Source organism: Pipistrellus hanaki (assembly GCF_964339955.1).
Source record: "Pipistrellus hanaki genome assembly, chromosome: 16".
In the NCBI taxonomy this organism is placed as follows: Eukaryota; Metazoa; Chordata; class Mammalia; order Chiroptera; family Vespertilionidae; genus Pipistrellus; species Pipistrellus hanaki.
Genome location: NC_140518.1, coordinates 20,962,111 through 20,983,472, shown reverse-complemented (window position 1 = coordinate 20,983,472; position 21,362 = coordinate 20,962,111). Strand labels below are relative to the sequence as shown.

The 21,362-nt window shown below is 34.7% G+C and overlaps 1 protein-coding gene across 2 annotated transcripts in view; it reads right to left on the bottom strand.

Moving 5' to 3' along the window:
- USP32 (ubiquitin specific peptidase 32) overlaps positions 1 to 21,362 on the bottom strand; it is a 115,022-nt gene that overhangs the window by 19,167 nt on the left and 74,493 nt on the right. Inside the window, exons 12-23 of one of the 2 annotated variants that reach the window (XM_084864178.1) lie at positions 19,557 to 19,659; positions 17,177 to 17,372; positions 15,065 to 15,240; positions 14,072 to 14,212; positions 11,860 to 12,019; positions 8,639 to 8,793; positions 6,575 to 6,656; positions 5,621 to 5,695; positions 3,194 to 3,332; positions 2,822 to 2,927; positions 1,016 to 1,189; positions 254 to 428 (exon numbers count right to left, since the gene is read on the bottom strand). In XM_084864178.1, coding sequence (XP_084720304.1) covers positions 254 to 428; positions 1,016 to 1,189; positions 2,822 to 2,927; positions 3,194 to 3,332; positions 5,621 to 5,695; positions 6,575 to 6,656; positions 8,639 to 8,793; positions 11,860 to 12,019; positions 14,072 to 14,212; positions 15,065 to 15,240; positions 17,177 to 17,372; positions 19,557 to 19,659 — 1,682 coding nt within the window. The remainder of the gene's footprint in view (positions 1 to 253; positions 429 to 1,015; positions 1,190 to 2,821; positions 2,928 to 3,193; positions 3,333 to 5,620; positions 5,696 to 6,574; positions 6,657 to 8,638; positions 8,794 to 11,859; positions 12,020 to 14,071; positions 14,213 to 15,064; positions 15,241 to 17,176; positions 17,373 to 19,556; positions 19,660 to 21,362) is intronic. The other variant, XM_084864179.1, reaches the window with a different exon arrangement.

Below are 21,362 nucleotides of genomic sequence, written 5' to 3'. Positions count from 1 at the left end.
GGCTTTGCAAGACTTTAAAGAGAGTTTCTGGCATATCTAAAACTAACAGAGGAGTCAACAGGTACAAAAATGGACCCATGTTCCAAGTCTTACAAACCTTAAGTCATGTCTGAAATTAGATTGCTATATTATAACAGGCTATCATTTTTATGAGAATGCATTATAAACAAATTACCATACTTACAAATTCAGGCTGCTTGAATAAGGTAAAAGACAATGGAGTTAAATATTTTTTCAGAACTTTATAACCTACCTGTTATTTCTAAGTGCATATAACTGTCCATTGGTAGCGGCAAAGACAAAAAATTGAATGGGTCAAATCGGACACTTATATGACCACATGTCTTGCATTTGACTTGGGACCTTAACTGCCCATGAAACAAATCTACAACAATTGATCTATTCCTTCTCAGATGGTTTTCCCAGGCCTATCAAGAAAAAAGATTAGAGAAATTTTTTTTTTGAAAATTCAGAAGAATAGTATTTCTACACAAATTCAAAGAAACTAGTTAAATGAGATTTAAATGTTAAGAATATAATCCTTCACAGTCATTAAAAATATAAAAACCTTCTGCCTACAAACATAATTCAGATAGAAAATTAAAAAATGTGATTCTCTCTGTTAAACCTATAAAATATTAAATTCAGATGGAAAATCCTATTATTTTCTTTGTTCTTATCATGGTAATGATGATGATTATTAGAGTTCTTTGTCCATTAAAAAGGAAATAAAATGTGCCTATTGGTCACTGTACACATTACTTTAGCAATTATGGAGATTCTTAAAGTTACTGAATAAACATCCTCTCCCAAAAGTGTATAATGTAAAAAGGCAACATTTTTCTATTTTCATTTAAGGCTGCTTTGTTTTGGCATTACTGCACAAAAACAAAGAAGAGAAATAAAAATTCCTTTACTTTCCTTTTACTGATCACAGAATTTAAGTTGTACAACATACATTTGTGGCCAGAACATTTAACCTATTGCTTACATTAGAAACTCAAAACTGACAAACCTCTGCAGCCACTTCCCAGTCTGGCCGGCCATTGCTGTCCTTCAGTTCTACATATGGTTTCTCATGGACTCGGTTGAGATCTTCATGAAGACCATCCAAGAGAAAAGCCAGAAGTTCTTGGGAGTCTTGTTGCTGGAACCCATTAAACCTGGGAGCATATTTTGCTATGGTCCACTATAAGAAAGAGTTGGAAGTATACAAATTATTTGCTACCCCATAATATTTGGAATGAACATGCCTCATAATTCAACCAGAGGCATTATAAGAAGGTAAATATAGTATGGTATTTAGTCTGTCTCTATTTCAGCAAATATATTTTGGATAATCATGAAAGCTTTCTAATCTTAATCTCAAATGACCAAAAGAAAAAAAAAATGTATTTTGGCCAACACTATATCCCAATTCAGCATCATAAAAGCAAACAGTTCTTTAGATACTCAGATGTTATTTAAAACAGGTAAGGCAAAAATATTAAAATAGCATTCGTTCACATTAAAAGTTCCTATTATAATGTTTTCTTTTACAGTTAATTTTTCTGGTTTTGTTGCATCTTAACTGTTATTATTAGAGGCAGAACAGACTCACGTTTAACTGTGAGAACTTACAAACTAATTTGCTACCTTGGGCAAGATATTTAGCTGCTCTGAGCCTTAATTTCTTAGCCATAAAATGGGGACAATAATATTGCTATTGTATTATAGGGCCATATAGAAAATTAGCCGAGACCAGTTTGGCTCAATGGATAGAGCGTCAGCTTGGGGACTGAAGGGACCGGGTTCGATTCCGGTCAAGGGCATGTACCTTGGTTGCGGGCATATCCCCAGTAGGGGGTGTGCAAGAGGCAGCTGATCAATGACTCTCTCTCATATCAATTTCTAGCTTTCTATCTCTCTCCCTTCCTCTCTGTACAAAATCAATAAAATATATTTTAAAAAAAAGAAAGAAAATTAAATGAGTTACTATACATAAAATAATGAGAACAGTGCCTGTAAGTGGTAGTCAAATTTTTAGCTATTATATTATTAATTTTTAACCTAAAAACATTTTGCCTTGTTTTAAAATAGAGGTAAAAACAATCCTAGCCTTTGCTGGTTTGGCTCAATGAATAGAGCATTGGCCTGTGAACTGAAAGATTCCAGTCAAGGGCACATGCCCAGGGTTGTGGGCTCGATCCCCAGTGGGGGACTTGCAGGAAGCAGCTGATCCATGATTCTCTCTCATCATGGATGTTTCCATCTCTTTCTCCCTCTCTAAAATCAATAAAAAAATATATTTAAAAAAACCCCACCACAATCCTAACTTTACTAAAAGTTACTAAAAGCGACATTAATATAAAAATCTACCCATTAATATTCTTTCTTTCTGCTACTTTAAAAAATTCTACAGCTAGAACTTATTATCACAATAATATTAAAGATGTATTGAGTATCATTAATTAGACTTGGGTCTATTTTACAGTTAGAATATTTCTAATAGTGATAAATTAACAAAGAAAGGTTTACTATGTGTGTATATATATTTGACGAATTGGTAAAAGAAACAACATATCAAATTTAGATTGTGCCTTTGATCTCTCCCTACCTACTCACTACATCTATAGTTGTATTTTATTTTTTTCTAAAGCTGTATTTTGCATATATTTAAACAAGTAAAAGTATATGACATTCAGTATATACCATGTGAAGCATCCAAAAACATGAATTACACTAAACAAAAAAAGCTAAACATACAAAATATATAAAGAAAAATAATTACATAAACAATTATTTAGGAGTTAAAAATATGTATATTATTTTAACTGCTTACCCGAAGCTTTAATGGGGCGACATTCTTCTGAGTTCCACTCCAAAGTTCCTGTACTAAATCCCCATAGCATTTAGCCATATGCCCCTTCATACCAATGGGATTTGTCCTAGAAGTTTTGAAAGGAAAATTTGTTGCCAAAGATTCTAATCAATAACAATCATATGGGAATAAAAATACCTAGTTATCTGTTTTTTCACATCAAAACATCTTTTTAAAATAAGAGACTTATCTCCTGGCCCTTAATTAATACTAAATAGAGAAAATAAGGTAAGACTTTTCTTTACCATGATAAAGAAAGAGGAAATTCAAGTGATACTGAGTTCATATCATAGTTGTAAACAGTTAAAAGGCCAATAACTCAAGAAAGATTACCTGTTCAGTTCATAAAGATGTCTCCCTGAGATAAAATACTGCGTCAGTGGCTGTGTGTTACTAACACACTGGATGCTTGAATTCATGAAGCATGTGTTTCCTAGGTTACTCAGACCTGTGGCTCCCTTTTCTGTGGGAACTGGAGGAACAAACAATATGAGAACTGAAGTCCAACTGTAGTAAAATGTCATAGACCAAACAGTAACTTATATTCAATACAAATTTTTGTAACTTTTTAAATCAGCTAAATGAAGCTAACATTTCTCTATTTAGTCTTGCAATGCTGAAGTAGAGGAGTGTCACTAGCAATCCTGATAATCCAATGCTCATTTGTAATCTAGAAGCAGCAGTGATTCTCCATAATTGTTATTGGTGTTTTTTCTTTTAAATTCAACCAATTCTCTCCTAGTATTCTCTCTCTCTCTCTTTTTTATATTTAATTTATCCTTTTGTTAAAAGTATTACAGATGGCCCCTCCCCACTTCTTTGGCCTTCTCCACCCCCTAGTATTATATCTTTAAAATATATATAAATTAGCCCAGCCCAGTGATTGAGCATCAACTTATGAACCAGGAGGTCCTGGGTTGTGGACTTGATCCCCGTGAGGGGCGTGCAAGAGATAGCCAATTGATGATTCTCTCTCACCACTGATGTTTCTATCTCTATCTCTCTCTCCCTCTCCCTTCCTCTCTGAAATCAATAAAAATATTTACATATATATGTAAACACACACACACACACACACACACACACACACACATTAGATCTTTCTTAGGTTATCTGTGAAAATGAACTGTGGACCTATGAGGGCTGTATCCTTTGCTTTGCATTTTTTTATTGAAGTGTTTTGCTCCCCCCACTTAGGTCATAAAAAGGCTTATTGGTTGAGTTGCTACAAATCCTACCATTACTGGCCAAACAGTGCATGTCTTGAATTGAAAAAAAATTTTGGATTGGAAAAATACTGTTATTAAAAATACTGGCCCTTAAGACAACCTTAATAAGATGGAAAGGCAGAAGGAAAAGTTAGAGAGTTCCATAAAAGGTGGAAAATTTTAAAAGTCTATCTATCTATCTATCTATCTATCTATCTACCTACCTACCTACCTATCAAAGCCTAAGTGACCAAATGATTGAACCACTGGTCGCTATGAGGCGCACTGACCACCAGGGGACAGATGCTCAATGCACAGGATTGGGCTCCCTCCTGTCTGGATTGTGCCAGCAGGGATCTGGCTCCCTACTGTCTGGATCGGGCCTGAGGGGATCAGGCTGAAACCCTCTATCTGATCCCACTATCACTATCCTCTGAGGAGTCCCGGATTGTGAGAGTACAGGCCAGGCCAGATTCGTGCACGGGGCCTAGTTTAAATATAAGGAAACTTATTCATCTTAGAGTAGTTTCAAAAATTATATCTTTGCAAGTGGTAGTAATACATTTACATTTTTCTCCCTGCCTTATCCCTCCAGAATTTGGAAACTCTTAGTGACCACTTGCACCATGATTAAGAAGGCCCTCGCCTTCTTTACCAGGTTCATCCTGACTGTGACTTTCCCTACATCATTCCCACACAATATCGATGACCTAGACATTAATATGGACCAAGACTCAACCATTGATGTGTATTTGGATAGCACCTTGGATTTTAATTTCTTTACTGATATGAAATACCAACTTTAAAAAAACAAAACAAAACAAACAAACAAACAAACAAAAAAAAAATATATATATATATATATATATATATATTGATTTCACAGAGGAAGGAAGAGGGAGAGAAATATCAATGATGAGAGAGAATCATTGATTGGCTGCCTCCTGTAGCATGTGCCCTTGACCAGAATCAAACCTGGAACCCTTCAGTCCTCAGGTTGATGCTCTATCCATTGAGCCAAACCAAAGAGGGCACAACACCAGCTTTTAAAAGAAGTCACTGAGGCCATGGCAAGTGTCACTGGTGATTATTCAGAAGAGCCCATGACTGGAACACCAGATGAGTTCAGCTCCTCCATGGAAAGGAATGAGTTCATCTCAGTGCTTGTTTTAAAGGAAACAAATGTTCTGCTAGCAGTGTCCACCACTATGCTACTTACTACTTTCAAAACTAGTGAAGCATAGTATATATTTCTCAGCGTAAGAGAAAAAGCAAGGCATTGATCCTAGGCTGAGTGGAGAAAAGTTGACATAATTTGGGGGAGGGACATATACTATTTAGAATGAGCTCAATAAATGTTCATTTATATTGAAAAATATACAGATATAAATTACAATATATAATTGGAAGGTTAGAAAGAAATTTGGTATATTGGGAAAAAGAAAAATAAGAACTAGAAAGTCAAAAATTGTTAACACTTCAATCGTTGAGAGAGGGGGTAAAATCTATTTGATAAGATACTCTATTTGAAAATAATATACTGGAGACTTACCCTTGTGTCTGTCTATTTTACTACTGTTTGCTATAAAGGACATTTCCTCAGGCCAACTCATATCTTTGTTTCGAACTAGAAAGACAGATAGAAATGTGTTAATTTCTTATCCATTGAAATCACACCTCAACTACTTCTATTTAAAAAAATGTTATTTTTAAATCAAAAACTATAAAAAAAGTTATTTTTAGTATTTGATTCTGAAACCATTCTGATTCTTTATATGGGGAACTTTACAGTCAGTTGGTTAGAATTAATTAGTAAGCTATTCCCTCAATTACCTACCTGAAGTAAAATTATACTCAACCATTTAGAGAAGTATTTAAAGCTCTTAAAATTAATACATTAGAACTATTACAGTTCTTTCTTAAATAGTGACAACTATGAGAATGGCTTATTCATTTTAATACAAATGATGTGTTAGTTTTCAATGATGTGTATAAATCTATGTATGAATATACAAGGAAGCTCTGTTGGTAAGAGACCAGTGTTGATAACTAATGAAAGTCTATGCCACTAACTATGCAAGAAAATTAGTCTCCTTATTTACCCTCAAAGAAGCATGTTGAAAATTTAAGATACTTTGTAAACTTATAACTAAATACCCATTTCCACCTTTTGCCAGACAATTAATGTAGGCATATTTTTCTTTTAAAGTAATCTAAATAGTATGTAGGATTATATAAGGGTTGAATGGGTATTCTTTACTATAAAGCAGGTCACCAACCTTTCAGACCTCATGGACCATCAGTGGTCCGCGGATCACCAGTTGGTGAACGCTGCTATAAAGAATATAATGATCAAACAGAAAGAATTAAAAAAAAAAAAAAAAAAAAAAGAATGACCAAATAAAAGTTAGAAAAATTATAAAATGGTTTATTAGTGAGTAACTAAATCTTTAAATTTTCCCCCTAAAAAAATCTAATACATGGATATAATGCTTCCTTCTTGTACCTTCAATTACCAGGTGCTGTTCATCTTGAATTTTCAAATATTCTAATCTATGATCTTCATCATCCAGAAGAGTAAGGTAATTCTGTGTATGGAACAGAAAATGTTTCTGTTAATTTAAAAAACTTATAACAAATGCTATATAATAAAAGGCTAATAAGCAAATCAATCAGCTGCTATAATGCACACTGACCACCAGGGGGCAGATGCTCACCACAGGAGCTGCTCCTGGTGGTCAGTGTGCTCAGCCAGAAGCCAGGCTCATGCTCCCACCTCTGTGACAGTGCTAACAAATATCTACATGTATGCATACAGTCAGACATCTCTAGAGGGTGAAGGCTGGGCTGAGGGATCCATTTTTATTATGGAAATAAAAATGAATAACAATTAAAAATGCTCAATAAATGTTCAGTTTGGCTCAGAGGATAGATGGTCGGCCTGTAGACTAAAAGGTCCCGGGTTTTCAATTCTGGTCAAGGGCATGTACCTTGTTTGTGGGCACATCCCCAGTGGGGGGTGTGGAGGAGGCAGCTGATCGATGTTTCTCTCTCATTGATGTTTCTAACTATCCCTCTCTGTAAAAAATCAATATATTTAAAAAAAATAAAAATAAATAAAAATGCCCTTGTAGTCACATAACTTACATGACAGATATTAGGCATTCTATAGTTGTTCAGAAATGCTTATAATATAGCTGGTATAATGAGGGAAAACCAATGTATACTTCATAAAATGTACTTTTTATCTTTAGAACATGATTATATAGAATTTTGGGGGGACCAGAAGACTCATCACAGAACAAACCTAGTGTGAAATTCAGTAAACGTGCCTGTAACAAAGATGGAAATTGATCACTTATTGGGAACTAAAAATGTAAAACCAAATGTCATATAGGAGAATTATACATTTTTGTTTATGCTTACCCTGTCCAAAATGTTTGCACAATTAATTCATTTAATTCTTACAACTTCCCTAAGGGGATACTATTATTTCCCCCATTTACTCATGAGAAAACAGAGATAGATTTAAGTGACTTTCCCTTGGTTATATAAACTACCAAGTTATATAACAAGCTTAATCCCTGGCAGTTTGGCTCTTAAACTATTATACTACACTGCCTCTCAATGGTGACCAAAGTAGGATGTAAAAAAGAAGAAACTATGGAATAGAGAATTGGTTAAAACTACTTGTAATTCAATTTCATATAATAATCTGAAAACACAATGCATATTAAGCAATTAACAGCACTGCCTCTGAGAATGAAAGAGAGGGACCAGAGAATGATAAGGAAGAATATTAGCTATATTATTTTGTATTGTTTGCATTTTTTGAACATGAAAATGTTACTTCAAAACAAATAAAAAATAAACTTATAATTTGGAGAAAATAAACTCTATGTAGTTGAAAAAATATATATTTTCTGTTATTTTATAACAATAATCCTTATAAGATGGTACTGTCCATGATAATCAAGTGGTATGGATTTCAGGTAACAAATATCTACATGTAAGCTTATAGTAATTTAAAAGATGAAGTTTTCGCCCTAGCCGGTTTGCTTAGTAGTCAGCAAACTCGTTAGTCAACAGAGCCAAATATCAATAGTACAAAGATTGAAATTTCTTTTGAGAGCCAAATTTTTTAAATTTAAACTTCTAACGCCACTTCAAAATAGACTCGCCCAGGCAGTGGTATTTTGTGGAAGAGCCACATTCTGCCTACCACGGGCCTAAGTGAATAGAACATCAGCCTGTGGACTGAAGAGTCCAGGTTTGATTCTGGTCAAGGGCATGTGCCCAGGTTACAGGCTTAATCACCAGTAGGGGGCATGAGAGGTCAATGATTCTCTCTCATCATTGATGATTCTCTCTCTCCCTCTTCCTTCTTCTCTAAAATCAATAAAAATATATTTAAAAAATAAAAATATAAAATAAAAGATGAAGTTTTCACTGAGATCCTTGGAATAGTTTTCAGCATAATTACTCTAGACAAGATCCTATGCTCACGAAATATGGATTTAACACCTGATGGCTGCATGGAGATGCCTTCCTGGCTCTGAGCGCCTCTTACCTCACTGTTGTAGAGCCACAAGCGCATGTCTTCCTCTTTGATGCGCAGCCTCTGAGACAGATACTCATGAATTTCCTTGATGGTCTGCATTCTACTAAAACAGCCTGTATAGGCTAAGACCCGCTTTAATGGTGCATTTGGAGAAGGAACGTTTCCTATAGTCATAGTAATCACAATAAGGAAAAGATAGATGTTAAAAAGTAAAAAAAATAAAAGCACCCCTTTAGCAATGGAGACCACAGTATTTTAGAAAATAATGATGAAAAATGAGAATTAGAGGTTAATAATTTTATAAATTGAGAAGCTTTAAGATGAAGACAGGAGACCCAAGTATCTTAGAGTCCAAAGCCTTAACTTTGAAAGAAGACAACAAAAATCACAAAGACCCAAATAATTGGCAGTTCTCAGATCCCAGAAGAGTGGCAAATATAAACAAACAATAGTCCCTCAGCTGGGTCACACTCAATAGTAAAAGAAAAATTCAGCATACAAGTGGAGAAGGTAAATTGGGACTGGATTTGAATTTCACAGATACATAATTGGCTTCACGTGATTCACTTTCTTCAAACATACTCTTTGAATTATTAACTCCATCACTCTCTGTCATTAAGTGCCCCAAATACCTGGCACACTGGTACAATTACATGATTTTACTTGAAATTCTAAGTAGGCATAGATTCTATGTGACCAAATGCAGCTTCAAGAAGCTTCCTAGGACCAAAAAAAATGCCCTATTAAAAGGTCTAAGGGGGTAAAAATCATATGATCTGCCTGCCAAATAAGATGGCAGTAGACATGACCTTGAATTTCTGAAAGACATGGAAACAGAAAGAGAGGCGTTAAGGGGGAAGAGTGAGGAGTGAAGGAAGAATATGTCAAAGTCTTACCATATACTTCAAAGAAGGGAGATAAATGATAAGAAATTATTGGTTAAACTATTTAGACAAAAACTGAGACAAAACTAGCTTAAAATGGTCATCTCTTATCTATGGGAGGTTATACAATAGTTTATTGAGAAACCCAAAACTAAAATAAACTTAACATATGGATATAACCTATCTAGGATACAATTATACATTCCAAGTAGTTTTCTACACATTCAATGGTGACTTAGTTTTATTCTTATTAAATGCACTTTGAGTCTTCACCTACTAAGTAAAGCAGAAAAGTGTATAGGCATCATCTGCATTTTATAGAGCTCCAAAAAGAATCCACTCACCTAAAACAGGCTGAAAAAATCATCTAAGAAACAACGACTTCTGTAGCATTGTCTGTCAAAAAGGCTATGTTTAAGTCATTATAACTGTGGCAAGCTTTGTTTACTTGTCACTACTAAAGGAATAAAAGAGCCTAGTAAACAGCTATAATAAACAGAGTAATGAGAAACCAGAACAAAACCCAACCATGATCAATTTTAAACCCATAGCAAAGCTAATCTTTTACTATAAGCAAGCAAAGGACAATCACTAAAAGAAAACAAAAGAGCAAATTTCTCTAATTATACATCAGAGGATTAGTTATAAGATTACAGCAAGAAAGCATATTTTTCATAAACATCAAAATGATTATTGATTGATTTCACAACTAATTAGTAAGGAATAAAATTTCAAATTAAGAACGAATTTGGAGCATAATAACTACCTAGTTCTAGGATTTAGAAGAATTTGCAAATGTAGTGTCCAAGTCAATTTCTATTGTCCTAAGCAATATAAGAAATTTATTTGATTTCTAGACAGTTCTTATAGCATAGCTCATTAAGTAGGCAGCCACTTATACAAAATGTTGTGCTTTTGAATAGCATCAACAAATCTAGTGGAATTTACAGAGCAGCAAAAATCTAGGATCAGCACAAGAGTTGCAAAGAATATTTACTAAAGCCCAATAACACATTTTGTCTCATGTTATCTTTTAAGGAGAACTGAAAAAGGTTATGTGCTATGGATGCCATGAAAGCAAGGCAAATACTTTTATTCATAGAAAATTAAATCAAGAAAGTTTCCTAGAGATTCTATTTCACTGTTCCTTGATTTTGATGTTTTCCCCAAAGACAAAGTTTGATTAGGCAGAGGCCACTGCTATGCTATATTTCTTACCAAAAAAATATGTGTAAGGCAGGTCAAATATTTGAATATAACCTTTAAGGAGGGCATTAAATTAATCCTACTTGATTTCAAAGGAGAGATGGTACATTAGGGTTGGTTTGAGTTCATAGGTAGTTCTTACATACTAAGTTATGCTAATTTTAATAACATTGTGGAATTGTTAACACAAAGTCTAAGACTCTACGTTAACACAAAGTTTAGACGAATTCATTATTTCTGCTGAAGAACAATTTTGAATATTTGCAAAGCAAAAACATAGAGCGAGTCCTGCCTATCAATAAAACTTAACTTTGCCTGTCCAGTGTGGTCCAGTGGTTGAGCATTGACGCATGAACCAGGAGGTCACGGTTTGATTCCAGGTTAGGGCACATGCCTGGGCTGTGGGCTTATTCCCCAGCAGGGGACATACAGGAGGCAAATGATCAATGATCTTGATGTTTCTATCCCTCTCTCCCTCTTCTTTCCTCTCTCTGAAATCAATAAATCATATTTTAAAGAAATAAAATAAAAATAAAATAACTTTATAGAGAAATCAAAGGGGAGCTATTTACATATAACACATTAAAATTGGAACTTGTTTGTCATTTTGATAGGCTTCATTTGTTTTCAAAAATATATCCTTTGCTATCTGTGCCTCATACGATACAGGTTCCTAAGACTGAGCATGAAAAATGTATCATGTTTTAGATAGTGTAAAAAAAACAAACAAAAAACCCCCACAAAAACTAACCCAAGATACACCAGAAATATTAAAAACAAACATGATACTGCCAAAGAAACCACTTCTAAAAATTTGAGTGGAGTTGAAAAGAGAAGTCATTGACCGGTTGACTCTAAATTAGGTCAAACAAGTAATTTATAATGGCTTGTTCTCAAAGAAGGTATGTAAAATATACTTCTATTTATTATGGTTGTATATTTTACAAACCAGGAGAGGAAACGAGCCTTCCCAGTTTTGCTGCTAAGATTTTCCCCTCTAACCCATCTAGTCTTGCGCATGACCATAGATCTAAGCCTCACAAAGGATTTACTGGTACAGTGGCACCAGACTTTGAGCAACTTGGTTTTATTTTTTTTTTAAAGAAAATGCATGATATTCTTGCTGCATTCTTAAGTTACCTCTTGGTAAATGCTGAGGAAACATTCTCAGGCTCATCATACCCATATTCACCCAGATGTTAGACTGCTGTGTTCGAGTGGCAGGCTGCTGTCTCAGGAATAGAAGATATCGAGGAAATAATTCCAGCTCTGGGATTTCTGTCTTGCTGTTCTTGATCACCTGTTGTTTTAAAATATATAAAGTGATTACTGTAAAAGAAGAAACAAAACGTGCAATTTTTTTAACTTCTGAGATTTAGTTTTGTTTTGTTTTTTTTTTTTTATAAATATATATTTTATTGATTTTTTACAGAGAGGAAGAGAGTTAGAAACATTGATGTGAGAGAATCATCGACCAGCTGCCTCTTGCACACCCCTCTTGGGGATGTGCCCGCAACTAAGGTACATGCCCTTGACCATAATCGAACCTGGGACCTTTCAGTCTGCAGGCCGACACTCTATCCACTAAGCCAAACCAGTTTCGGCTGATATTTAGTTTTAAAATCTAAAATCTTCAATAGGTTTGCTATTTATTTTTCAGTTAGATTACAGAAATTCATAGAATTAAATTACATGGATTTAAAAACACCCAAGTTTCTGCTCCAAAATCTATCTTCTAATATTAGAATTCCTATGGGTATTTCCCCCTTTCATTTAAAGTCAGTAATATCAAAATTAAATGATTTAAATATTGTTCGGCTGGTGTCACTTATTGGCTGAGCATTGACCTATCAACCAAGTCGAAGTTCGGTAGCAAACTCAATCCTTAGAGTAGGATTGAGGCAGTTGAGCACTCATTTCTTTCATCATTGATGTTTCTATCTCTCCTTCTCCCTTCCTCTCTGAAATCAATAAAAATATATGTATTTTTTAAAACTTAAATATTATCTACAATTTACTGTCCTCACATCATAACTCTTTTCACTTTTACATAGCTTATATATATAAATTAGGACTGTAATCTTAGTCCTAATTTATATATATAAGCTATATAAGGTCTTTTAAAGGGCAAATTCTTAGGACTGAGATTACAGGTCAAAAAGTATGGAAGTATCCATGCCATTGATTATATAGGTCATATTGCCACTCAAAATGTAGTAATTTACAATATTCCAAGAAACGTATGAATGTACTACTCCCATAATATCTTATTATCAACATCATTTAAAAATACCCTATTGGTTGAATACATATAAAGAGTACTATACATTTACTTAAAATTTTCCTGTATTAGTAGTAAGGATAAAAAAGGTTTATATAACTATTTGCTATCTATGTTCTGTGTAACTGGAAGTGATTACATATCTTATCTATGCAAAACCTTTCTGATATAAGAATGTAAGGAGTCCTGCTGAGGGTAGCGAGTAAAGGTAATGAGTCTTGCTATTTACTTGTATAAGCACAACAAATGATGCTGGATAGTTAAATCACTAAAATTTGGTATTCTCAGAGTCCTTTAATTACTTCAGAGGATTTTACTTATGCTCTAAATCAGCAGTTGCCAACTGGTGGTCCACAGAACACTGGCGGTCTGTGAGGTCTAAAAGGTTGGTGACCGTTGGTTTAAGGAAACCTTTGGAGCAGTGGTGGCCAATTAGTGGTCTGCAGACCACTGGTGGTTCTTGAGGTCTGAAAGGTTGGCAACTGCTGCTCTAAATGACTCATCATAGTAATGGCAACAATCAGAATTCATTTACTAGCTTTGAATCCCTATTATCCTTCAAAAAGACTAACCACAAAAATCCATCAACAGCTAGAAAATAAACCTGATCCGTCACTGAGTGCTTTTGTAGCTAATGGGAAAAGCAGTTTCAGAAGTAAATTATGCTCCGCTTCCCCTACTAAACTTATTAGCATTGGCTCTCAGACTTCTGCTTCAGTCTATGTCATACATTATCCTAATGTCTGCATTTATGTGGATGACTTACTTAATAGCCTAGCTAATTATGTCCTGACTTTATTTAGTCCAGTGATTATTCCCTCCACTCCTAAAAGCCACCCACTTCCATAGGCACATCATTGTATAGTTAATACAGCATTCAATAAATGTATGAAAAAATAAATGAATGAATGAATGAATGAGAAACCCAAAAGTTGTTCAACTGATTTTAACAGGTATTGAGTACTTTACTACCATAAGTAAAAACTAAATTGTGGATAGTGAGGTTTATAAAAGTGAAAGAAGACCCCATCTATGATTGCTCCTTATACAGGCACTATTGGCTATACTTACAGGTCTAGGAAGAGCCAGGTTTGCTCCATACCAATGATAAAGTGCTTTCCATACAGGTTCTGGGACCATTTCATAATCTCTTCCATGGATCAGCTGCGGGGTTCGTTTTAATCGACCACCTTCCAGTGTTAATGATGTAGCCTAAGAAGAAGAAATTGTAAATGTTGATTTTTTTTTTTTTTTTTTTACTATATATATATAATTGATTTTTCACAGAGAGGAAGAGAGAGGGATAGAGAGTTAGAAACATCGATGAGAGAGAATCATTGATCAGCTGCCTCTTGCACACCCCCTACTGGGGATGTGCCGAATAGGACCCGGGACCTTTCAGTCCTAGGCCGACACTCTATCCACTGAGCCAAACCGGTTTCAGCTAAATGTTGATTTTTAATATTACAGTCTCTTGAGTTTTAACAAAATTTAGGCACAGAAGAATAATAAATACACATGTCACTACTCAGTTTCATGTTCTAAATAAGACTTTTATTTTTAACCTTCAAAACAAACTAAGAAAGGGAACTCAAAAAGCAAATCACTTGAAAAAAATCATCAGAGCATTAGGAAATAATAAGACTTGTTTTCACAGATTTCTCTCAGACAATATAAAATATTAAATCGGGGGAAAATTCCATAGACACGTGAAACTACATTTTATAGTAACTGCTCTAAGTAAGAACGACAATATTTCCAAGGATCACTACACTGCCTTTGTGCAAATACTAAATCATAAAATATTCTCATGAAAATATACTATGCAAAAAGATTTTCATCCATAACAAGTTCATTAAATGAGCACTAAGGAGGGTTAAGCCCGACTGACCAGCATGGCTCAGTGGAACATCGACCTATGAAACAGGAGATCACAGCTGGATTCCCAGGTTGCAGGCTCAATCCTTATCGGGGGAAGTGTTTTGTTATGTGCTAGAACCTCTAGAATAAAATGTATAAGCAAGCTGAAAGAGAATGATTTTAAGTAGATGCCAAATTACTTACCTTTACTGGTTCTTGAGTTACTAATGGCTGGTTATCAATAGCCCCTGGTTTCTGAGGATTGAAATGCAACAAAATATTCCCATTGGATCCTAGGAAACACTGGTTGTTACTGTCCAAAATGTTATGTTGTCGAGCAAAGCACATATCTGCTCCTGGTGTAGCTGAATACAAAAAGCCTGTAAAGGAAATAGAGAATGGAATCTCTTTATGTTTAGTTATTACACATAAATAGGCTTGACGATATGAATTCAATGTCCATGTTTTAGGTTAATGCTTTTATTCTCTTGGCATGTCAGTACATTCCCATATCAGTAGAGATAAATGTGCTGAAACTAGGAAATACGGATAGATGTATTTCTTTCTGGACAATATCTAACATAATACTAGGTGAAATAAAAACTTTAAAAATTGTTACCACATGAACATTTGGGCAGCCTCCTAGAATATATGATAATTTCAAGAATTGTATGTCCTCTAATAGGAAAGGAAGAAGTATAGCAAAGTAACTGGGCTTTCCCACAGTCTCCCATAATTCTTCTCTTCTACCTAGAAACACATCCCAAATGTTTTTGAAAGATGATAGTAATAAGTCTAAACCAGGCCTAGTCAGTTTGGCTCAGTGGAGAGAATGTTGGCTTGAGCACTGAAGGGTCATAGGTTTGATTCAGTCAAAGTCACATACCTTAGTTGCAGGTTCAATCCCAGAGCCCCCATCAAAATGTGTTCAGGAAGCAACTAGTCAATGTTTCTCTCTCCCTGTGTCTCTCCCCCTTGCTTCCACTCTCTCTAAAAATCAACAGAAAAATATCCTCGGATGAGGATTAAAAAAAAAAAAAAAAAAAAAAAAAAAAGACGTCTAAACCAAAGGGAAGGAGCTAAAATAACAATTTCAACAGAAGAATGCTGGGGGTAAGAAACTATCCCCTAATAAATCTATTTCAAAGGAAGGCATTAACATTACAATAGAAATATACACACAAAATGATTAATGACAACTTAGAGTTGTGAACTTCAATGATATTTTAAGAAATTTCAACTCTTAACTACATATTAATCTGAGGTAAACAGTCTAGCCATTAGTCACTTTAAACCTTCTAAGTGTGGCACTGCTTAACTTCAGCATCTATCAAAAGGAGAGTTAAACCCAATAGATCAGCGTGACTCAGTGGTTGAGCAATGACCTATGAAACAGGAGGCCACAGTTGAATTCCCAGTCAGGGCACATGCCCAGGTTGCAGACTTGATCCCCACTGTGGGGAGTGCATGAGGCAGCCAATCAATGATTCTCTCTCATCATTGATGTTTCTCTCTCTCTTTCTATCTCCCTTCCTCTCAGAAATCAATAAAAATATATATTTTTTCTTTTTAATAAGAACATATATATATTTAAAAGGTTTAAGAAATAATTTGGTATGAAAACCAATCAGAGAGAGCTAGAACTGCTAAGTGATCTTTGTAATGTCAGATGGGGAAAGAGAAGCAGTAAATTCTAGTTTCCTTGAGAAAATGCTAGCTCTGTCCAATTTGGCTACTCCCTTCATGGAAAAAGGAAAAAAAATATCTCAAAGATGAAATAACAACAGAATAAGACTGAAAATCCTCCTTTTATGTCAGCAGAATAATAGGGATCAACTCAATTCAGTTGAGCCATAAAAACACCAAAGCATCTTCCTTCATCATCTCCAATTTAGAGTAGAACCACTGAGTTTTAGGTATCAAGGGCCGAAGGAATTATGGAAAGCATTATGAATTCTCAACATTTAAAATAATCCTTCAAGTTCTAGCCTAACATGTCTGTAGAATTTGATATGAAAATGTATTTAATCCAGTAAAAGTATGCTTATAGTTACAGAATCCTAAAGAAAGAAATTTAGATTTTTGTTTACCAAATTTAAACTTATTGACAAAATAATTTAGTAGCAATATGTAATCATTAAAAATGATTAATCAGTAAAAATATTTTCAAGAATCTGATAAATAACCATTTCATTCAAAACTTATTTCTGTGAATGGAAGCCTGATGCCCAATATTCTACTAAGCATTCTCTGACAAAGTATACTCTTTTAAGAACTGACCCTGACTAAACCCTATGGGAAACAAGTCAGACTTACCACTGCCAGCAGTTTCTGATGCTTCAGATGCAGTTGAAATATTGTCTGAAAATTTCTCTTCTGTGGTATTCATATAACTGAGGCTGCCTCCTCCAATTCTATCTTCACTCTGCTCTATAGAATGTGCAGCTGTTCCAAACGAGTATTTTCCTCCATTCAGAACAGATGATGGCTCAATCACAACAGGGCTAGCATCCTAAAAATCATGAAGCCAGACATTAGGAAGTAATTTTTTTAAAAAAATATGTATTCATCTATTTTAGAGGGAGAGAAAGGGAGAAAGAGAAACATCGATGTGAAAGGGAAACATCAATCAGCTGCCTCCTGCATGCCCCAACTGGGTAGCAAGCCTGCAACCTGGCCATGTGCCCTGCCCAGGAATCAAACTGGCACCTTTGGGTGCATGAGACATGCAACCAAGTCACACTAGCCAGAGCATACCATATGTTTTTTAACAAGGCACAGTGAATGATGCTTTCTGTAGACTTGGAGAATAGTGCTTTTCTTCACTGGTTTTCCAATGTACCAAACTATAGTGGTCTGCTTCTCAGTCTCTGGCTTTTTTTTTTTCTTTCTTTTTCTATTCTAAGAATCTACTGCTCTCAGTATCTGGCACTGCCTAAAACTGACACCATTACCCACCATTTTATTCTTTCCCCTTCTCTGCCCTATTATTCTTATCATTGCTTCCATTCTTCTTGGCTTCCAGTGCAATTGTCAACATTTTCAGATAATTAATGTTATCACCACTTTCCTTCTATATGTTGAACAGCCAATAATGGTCATATATTGTAGTTATTGGCTACTTAACTATGTTATTTCCAGTTGCTCTAGGAAGTTCTCCCCACCCCCCCAAACATCAAAGGATCTTTTTGTTTTTACTTACTTATTGGTCTGTAACTATCAGAAATAGTTGTATGAATGGTTTATGATAGATCAAACTTCAAGATAAACTTTCTTCTCTGTCAGTGTTGATGCTACTTCTTTATATGCTTTACACATGTACAGGGTAGGACAAAGTAGGTCTATAGTGTGAGTACACAAAGCACAGTTTATTATTTATTAATTACTGTATTATTTTCCACATGAACTGTAAACCTACTTTTGCCCCACTCTGTATACTACAAGTATGATTTTTTTTTAAGTTAATCCTCATTGAGGATTTTTTTTGAGAAAGTGGAGGGAGGGAGGGAAGGAGGAAAGGAAAGAAGGAGGGAGAGAGGGAGGGAGAGAGAGAGAGAGAGAGAGAGAGAGAGAGAGAGAGAGAGAGAGAGAGATCAAGATCAGCTGCCTTTCACACTGCCCCAACAGGGATCAAACCTACAACCTACGTATGTGCCTTGACCAGGAACATACATGGAACTATGTCCCAACCAACTAAGCCAGAGCTATACTTCTGTTTTATAAGAGATGTGCTGCTAAGAGCAAGACCTTTATCATATTCCTACAAGAGCAAAAAGTAATACCTAAAGCATAAAGCTAGGTTCTTCTTTGAGTCTGTAGCCAGTAAGACATTAATAACCATTTATTCTAAGGTCAAAGTATGAACATAAAGACAAAAATAATTTCAAAATAGATTGAGACATGTTACTCAATATTCTCATTTTCTATCTACAATCACTATCCTTATCTATCTATAAGATCTTTGAAGTCATATGCCTACTTTCACTCCTTCAGTGATACTTAAAGTCTATCTTTTCCAATTAAGATATTTTATGTGTGAAAAACTACTAACCTCTGCAAAAGGAAAAAAGAACCAGGTGGAATAAAGAAAATAATGTAAACAATCTACCAGTATTTTCTGATAAACAATGACAGAAAAGAACATATACAAAAAATATGAATAAAATTATTAACTTTTTGCTTAGTAATCATTTGGCAACTGACAATGAGTCAACAAAACATATAAAATGACTCTCCAAAATGGGGAATTTGCTTACTAGAATTACTGTTTTCAGTTTTTTATTTTGAAAAAAATCCCTTGTATGTTTTAAATAAGAGTAGAATATTCACTAATACTTTTTTCTTTAACTCTTTATTTGGAACAATGTCAGGTGGTTACCTCTAGTCTCAGCCTCAGGTTCCTCACAGGTAAGATAGATACAATACCACCTTCCTCACAGATATTGTGAGGACTAAATAAGATATGTAAGATGTATATACATGCACCTGCATGCCCAATATTACCTTCCTCATAGAGTTGTTGCAGGGAGCTAATCTATAAGCACAGAGCATGGTACATAGCAAGTATTTTATAGGAAATAATTTCTATACCCTTCAAATCTTTAAGTTGAGCATTTTATTATTAGCCAGTAGTCATCCAAAGTCTGTAGAATAAAAAGTCCTATGAAAAAAGGTAGATAAACAGAATCTTACTCACATATTTGACATAGTCCTTCCACTGCTGCCACCACTGCATGGAGATGATATACCAATTGTGTCCTGGTTGCAGACCATACCTGCTCTCCCGTTCTAACCATCCTCTGTACATACAAAAGAAACTTCGTACATCAAATGGGATGTGAAACAGATGACCACACACCCACAAATTATCATTAGCAATTTTTACAAAGGAAAAACATGAAACAAATAGATATACTTGGGAAATTGCTATAATTTCTATTAGTGAAATTCTGATAAGCCAACTTCAGGGAGTCAGTACCACTATCAAGCATCACTCATACTGACGATGTTTTTATTTTTAAATTTTTTATTTTTATTGATTTCAGAGAGGAAGGGAGAGGGAAAGAGAGATAGAAACATCAATGATGAGAGAGGATCATTGATCGGCTGCCTCATTCATGCCTCCTACTGCAGATCGAGCCTGTAACCCAGGAATGTACGTGTCCACCGAATCGAACCTGGGACCCTTCAGTCCGCAAGCCAACACTCTATACATTGAGCCAAACAGGCTAGGGCCTGATGATATTTTAAAAACAGCTTTATTGAGGAATATTTTACATATAAAAAAATTTACCTGAATTAAGTTCACAACTCAACTATTTTGATAAATTTGCAGACAAGTGCAACCATCACCACAGTCAAATTTTAGAATATTTCAATTACCCCAAAAAGATATTTTGTGCCTATTTTAATCAATTATTGTTACCACCTTTAGATCCCGAAAACCACTAGTCTTTTTGCTATCTCTTATAAACCTCCCTTGTGTGAACATTTTATATAAATGGAATTACATAACACAAGGTCTTTTACATCTGGCCACTTTTAGCATAAATGTTATTGAGGTGCATCTGTATTATATCAGGTATCCTTAGTTTGTGCTTTTTTATTACTGAATAGTATTCTAAAAGTACATATATACCACATTTTGTTTCACCATCTAACATCTAATCATTTGAAACTGGTGAAATGTTTTTGCAAAGTACCATCAGACATTCCCATTAGCAATGTATGAGGGTTCTATTCTAGTTTCTCTAGATTCTCACCAACGTGTCTGCCTTTCCTATCATAAATGTTCTAGTGGATGTGAAATGGTGTACTAAATGTTACTGAATTGTATGCTTTAAAATGGCTCATTTTATGTTATGTCAATTTCTCCACAGCATTTTCATACATCCCAACGAAGCAGTTATACATTAAGAAGCTTTCCCCTATTATTCTCTTCCCCCATCCCTTGCCAATCATCCGTTTTCTGTACCTATGCATTTACATATTCTAGATATTTAATACAAATGGAATCATACATTATGTGACCTACTGTGAACAGCTTCTTTCATTTGTGAAGTCCATTCATGTTGTACCATGTATCACTACATCTTTTTGTTTTATGCTGAATAATATTCCATGGTCTATATAAACCACATTTAATTTATCCATTCATCCATTGATAGCTATTTTAGCTGTTTCCACCTTTTTAGCTATTCTGATAGTGCTGTTATGAGCATCTAAATACATCCTGTTTTCAAATGTTTTAAATATATACTTAAAATTGGAATTGCTGGGTTATGTGGTAATATCATGTTGAAGAATGACCAACTTGTTTTCCACAACAGCTACATCATATTACATTTCCACCAGCAATGTATGAGGGTTCCAATTTCTGCACATCCTCATAAAATCTTTTTTTCCTTTTTAAAAAAATATGTTTTTATTGATTTCAGAGAGATGAAAGGAGATAGAAACATCTATGATGAGAACAATTAATTGGTCATCTCCTGCTCCCCAA